The sequence below is a fragment of the Galeopterus variegatus genome, unplaced genomic scaffold (genome assembly GCF_000696425.1).
Source record: "Galeopterus variegatus unplaced genomic scaffold, G_variegatus-3.0.2 Scaffold438, whole genome shotgun sequence".
Classification (NCBI taxonomy): domain Eukaryota; kingdom Metazoa; phylum Chordata; class Mammalia; order Dermoptera; family Cynocephalidae; genus Galeopterus; species Galeopterus variegatus.
The window spans coordinates 151344-156513 of NW_007726549.1; the positions used below are offsets into that span (position 1 = coordinate 151344).

The 5170-nt window shown below is 61.3% G+C and overlaps 1 protein-coding gene across 1 annotated transcript in view; it reads left to right on the forward strand.

Moving 5' to 3' along the window:
* Positions 1-1354: 1354 nt before the first annotated feature.
* Positions 1355-5170, forward strand: part of NKX6-3 (NK6 homeobox 3) — a 4289-nt gene continuing 473 nt past the window's right edge. Inside the window, exons 1-3 of the mRNA XM_008568762.1 lie at positions 1355-1736; positions 3502-3671; positions 5006-5170. Coding sequence (XP_008566984.1) covers positions 1355-1736; positions 3502-3671; positions 5006-5170 — 717 coding nt within the window. The remainder of the gene's footprint in view (positions 1737-3501; positions 3672-5005) is intronic.

The following is a 5170-nucleotide window of genomic DNA, read 5'->3' on the forward strand; positions in this document are numbered from 1 at the left end:
ACAAAGGAGGGGTGCAAGTCCATCTGTCTGGTGGTCACTATTTTTCCAGTCATTTCGCATGTTCAGACTAGTGAGTGGCAGGCTTGTTTCCATTTTTAGAGAAAAACTCCAGGAGAGAATGCTGCCCAATACAGAAATAACCCAAGTACCTGGGAAATAGGCTCTGACTCCTCTGTACCTTGTTTTCCCTGTTGGTAAAATGAGACATGGTCTCAAGTAAAGCCTTGTATGTTGCAAAAATTCATTAGAGGAAAAAAACTATATGGGTGCTCTGCAATCCAATCCAGTCCCCAAGCATCAGCTATCTCCTGAGCACCAACCACGCTCAGCCATCAGAGATTTCCAACCCAGGGGCCAAGCCAGACAGAACACGACCATTGCAGGGACACAAGTGAGGAAGGGGCTGCCCCGAGGCAGAGATGAGAACCCCTGTGCACAGCTGCCCCTCCCTTCTGCCTCATGGCCAGAGATGCATGCACCCACCCCTGTGAGAGCTGGCCCCCTCCCCAGCCCCTGACCCAGGAAGGCTCCCACCCCAGTCTCAAGCTAGTCACAGGGGTTGGCACCCCCCAGAAAGCGGGCACTGCTCAGCCTCCCCACTTACCCTTTCCAGCCCCCAGGAGGGAGGGGATGCAGCCATGTTCTGTGAAGCTTGGCACCTGCACAGAAAGGGGCACACAGGAGCGTGCCCTCTGAGCCCGGCCTCCTCGCCCTCAGGGGAGCAGCTGCAGGAACCGTGACTTCCAGCTGCCTCAGGAGCCTCCAGGGCCCCCCAGACACCCACCTTTCCTGGGCTTGGGGGAGCAGACGGGCCCTCGGACGATGGACAGAGCTTCTAGAGCTCATTCTCTCGCGCGTGTGCGCACACACACGCACACACCCTGGCTGATTTTACAGTCAATCTTTCAAAGTGCAATTTGTCTAGGAAAAGCCAATGCGAGGCCCGTGTGGCTCCGACCAATGGCGACGCAGCTCTCCCTGCTCAGCCAGTCTCTGGTCTGTATTCTAATGGGCCATATCTTTATCAGAGAAATGCTCCTTCTCTGAACTTAAAACTTGTCATGGAGGGTCCCCAGACTCAGAGGCAGAGGAGGGTCTGAGCTGAGGCGGGAGAGAGGGCAGGGGCACTGGGAGCCTCCCCTGCCCCGGGAGCACCTGAGCTGCAGGCAGCTGCCCTGAGCTGGGCGGGCCGGGCGGGCCGGGTGGGCCGGGTGCCCTAGTGCGAGGCGGGCCGGGGGCTTGGGCCAGCCCGACCCCTCCCAGCCTGCCATGAGAGCCTGGGCCAGAGCGTGGCGTCTCGGGCTTTAGGGCCCGGCTTCGGGCTTCTCGCCTTCCCTCCCCTGCCCTGGAGGTCATGGAGTCCAACCTGCAGGGGACGTTCCTGCTGAACAACACAGCGCTGGCTCAGTTTCCGGAGATGAAGGCCCCCGTGTGCCAGTACTCGGTGCAGAACTCCTTCTACAAGCTCAGCCCCCCGGGGCTGGGCCCCCAGCTGGCGGCGGGCACCCCCCACGGGATCACGGACATTCTCAGCAGGCCCGTGGCCACGCCGAACAGCAGCCTGCTCTCCGGCTACCCGCACGTGGCAGGCTTGGGTGGCCTCGGCTCGCAGGGGGTCTACTATGGCCCCCAGGTGGGGAATTTTTCCAAGGCTGGGAACGAGTACCCCACCCGGACCCGGAACTGCTGGGCGGACACGGGCCAAGACTGGCGAGGCGGGCGGCTGTGCAGCAACAGTGAGTACAGGGCCATCCTTCGCCCTGGCCACCACCCAGACGCCCCCGGGGGCAGCGGGAGGGAGGGGACCGGACTCCCACCTCCCCCGCTGCTGCCAGCCCACCTGCTCAGACACCTGCTCTCTCCTCAGCTCGGTGCAGGGCTCAGGCCCACCCTCTGCACACTCCCACCTCAGCTTTGCTTGGACACACATGTCTGACCCCACCCCTTACCCTCTGCCACCTCGGCTGCCCTCCACACAGCTATACTCACCCTGTGCGGGGCCCACGCACCTCACCTGCTTCTGCTGCCACCACTTCCTCACCCAGCGCAGGGGGATGCTACCCCCAGTGGGGAAAGCTCGGCACTGCGCCACCTCCCCAAAGAGCCCTTCCTGCCCTAGCATCTCCCAGGGACGCAGACTGCACCCTGACCCGTTGAGGTCCTGCCTGTGCACGGGGGCCCATTTCCCACCTTCCTCCCCAGGGTCTGTGTCCACAGTAGCAGGGACACCACCCAGCCTCCAGGAGCAGCTGGGGAGCCACACCGAATGTGGCCCTGGCTGCCAGAGGGGCTGTCCTCATCCTACCACTCCCAAGCCATGCGCAGGCAGGTGAGGCTCACCTGGGAGGCAGGGGAAGGTACAGTGTCTTCAGGAGCCATCCCGTGCCACCAAGGCCCACCTCTGTCTGATCTCTGGCCTCCCCCATGCAGTGGGGGCACACGCCTGCTTCCCTGCCTACCACACTGCTCAGGTGGTCACACTGCCCACCCTGTGCTCCACCTGAAATCGGGGAGTTCCATAGGGGTGAAAACCTCACCTCTTGGAACCCATTTTATAGCCTGGTTTTTGGGGTGCTTAAGCTTCAAGCTGTCTCCCCCTTACCTCCATCATCCACCCCCCACCCCGCATACCCTCTGCACGCCCCTCCTCTTCAATCCCGAATGCGCATGTGCACAGGAAAATATCTAAGAAAGTCAGTGGTGGAACTAAGGCAAAGGCAGAGAGTACCAAGGACGGTGGTCTCTCAGGAGGTCTCTTCCTCTTCTGTGCCTCAGTTTCCTCACTGTAACATGAGGCGAGGGGTCATGGGCTGGCAGATTCAACTGAACAAGGTGTACACTTGAGGACTCTGCTTCCCCAAGCCCACGGCCTGCAGCTCTCTCCTGAGCAGGCTGCTTGGACGGGCTGGGGGTCGGGGTCTCAGGCTCCCATGTCCAGACTCTCCAGTGTGGCTGAAGCCACCTGACTTCTAGGCCCGGTGACATGGGGAAGCAGCAGCTTGGAGCTTGAGGCTAACCCTTTCCTGGTTTTCCCAGACACCTGGGAAGTGAGGCCTGAGAGCAAGGAAATGGAGGGGAATTCATAGTCTCCTGGGGCCCTGTTGCAGGTGGAAAGTGACCTGTAGGGACATCCCTGGGATGAAGAGGAAGATCCTACCATCCCTCAGGGGAAGGCAGTGTCACTGAGTAGTGAGGACATTAGACAGCGGGGCTTGAGACCAGCACTGAGTGCCGGCTGCCCCTAAGTAGCTATAATCTGGGGCAGCTGTCCTCTCAAGGCCGTGCCCAGCCAGCCATGACAGAGGTCACAGGCACTGTTACCCAAATGTCAAGAACGCTGCCTGCGTAAAAGGTGCCAGGCCGCCCAGGCAATTTTGGTGGCTTCTCTGTAAGACGGAGCTTGCCCCATGGGAGAGGCAGGAAGGGCTGTCCCGCTGCAGGCAGTACAGTCCTTGGGGCCCTGCTCCTCCCACTGACTCCACACTTCCTTCTTCCCGCCAGCCCCTGACCCCCTGAGCGACAGCATCCACAAGAAAAAGCACACCCGACCCACCTTCACCGGGCACCAGATCTTTGCCTTGGAGAAAACCTTTGAGCAGACCAAGTACTTGGCGGGCCCCGAGCGGGCACGGCTGGCATACTCGCTGGGCATGACCGAGTCTCAGGTCAAGGTGAGTCTGTGCTGGGATGGGTCTGCCTCCCAGTGGGGGCCTGCTGGGACAGGGTGCTGCTGCATGGGAGAGAGGCAGCACTGCTTCCCAGTGACTCCCAGCTCCTCAGACAGAGGCCATCCTGGTGTCTGGGCACTGCCTGCCCACCTAACCTAGAGGTTGTCACAGTTGACCACAACAAAAAGGACATCAGCTCCTGAGCCCATTCTGGGCCTTGCATGTGGGAGCTCATTTAATCCTCACAGCAGCCTGGAGGCCGGCCTTGCTGTCCCTTCTACAGATGAAGAGACAATTGCAGTTGAGCCTGCTGCTTCTGGTCACCTGGCTGGTCAGGGCGGAGCTGTGGCTCAAAGCCAGCTTTGTGGGACTCCACATGTTTTTGTGTGTGTGCGCTCAGACTTTTCCTCTCCTCCTGGGTCTGAGCGTCTGGCCTGCATCAGGAGTGAGCCTCTGGGCCAATGCGAGCTGCATCGAGGCTTGATCCGTCAGCCAGCAGCTAGCCTTGGTTTACCTATCTTTAAGCCGAAGACAATATACCTGCTCCCACTCAGGCGCACCCCCAGAGAGATGCGCTGGGCACTGAGCCGTCCGAAGCCCGCAGCCAGCGCGCAGTTAGGAGGGCAGATCCGCCTCTGCACTGCTGGCCTTGGGAGCTGGGATCAGTGCCCCGTCAACAGGCCTGCGGGCGCCTGCTTGTCCCTCCTGACTCCCGGGTTTGGAGCACCAGGGAAGCAAGCTTTGAGCCATGCCAGACCCACCCGACACAGCGAGCTGGCAGCAGGTCTAAGGCAGTGCCAGGGCAGGCTGGCGCCTCAGGTCTGGGCTCTGCCTCTGCAGCCTCCTCGCTGGCCAGACGTTAACGCTCCTGGAGTGGAAGCTGATGAGTCTGAACGGAAGGGGTGCACAGGCCCCTGCGTATTCTCCTGCTTCTTTCTCTGCACTCTTCCATTCACTTGAGCAACGAACTTATGTTATTTTTCTCATTAGGAGAAAAGTTCTTCATGAGTCCGGCGAGGGCCGGTTGGCCCCTGAGCACCTGCTGCCGTGGCCCCCCGGGCTAGACGCCCCGACGGGCATCTCGGCGCCTCCACCCGGTGCTGAGACCCTCCAGGAGGCAGGTGCACCCCTGGGAGGCCCCGGCGAGCCGAGAGGCTGCCGCTCGCAGCCCGCTCCCCCAAAGCGACGGGAACACTACGATCCACTCCATTCTCCAGCCATTTATTTTACTATAGGAATAAGCATCACTGTACTTGTCACCAAGCGGAGTCGCCCACCCAGAGAGCGGCCCTGTGAGTCCTGTGTGCGCATCGTCCCCAACGTCTTTCTCACCCCAGGTGTGGTTCCAGAACCGGAGGACCAAGTGGCGGAAAAAGAGCGCCCTGGAGCCTTCGTCCTCCACGCCCCGGGCCCCAGGCGGCGCGGGGGCGGGCGCGGGCGGGGACCGCGCGGCCTCGGAGCACGAGGACGACGAGTACAACAAGCCGCTGGACCCCGACTCG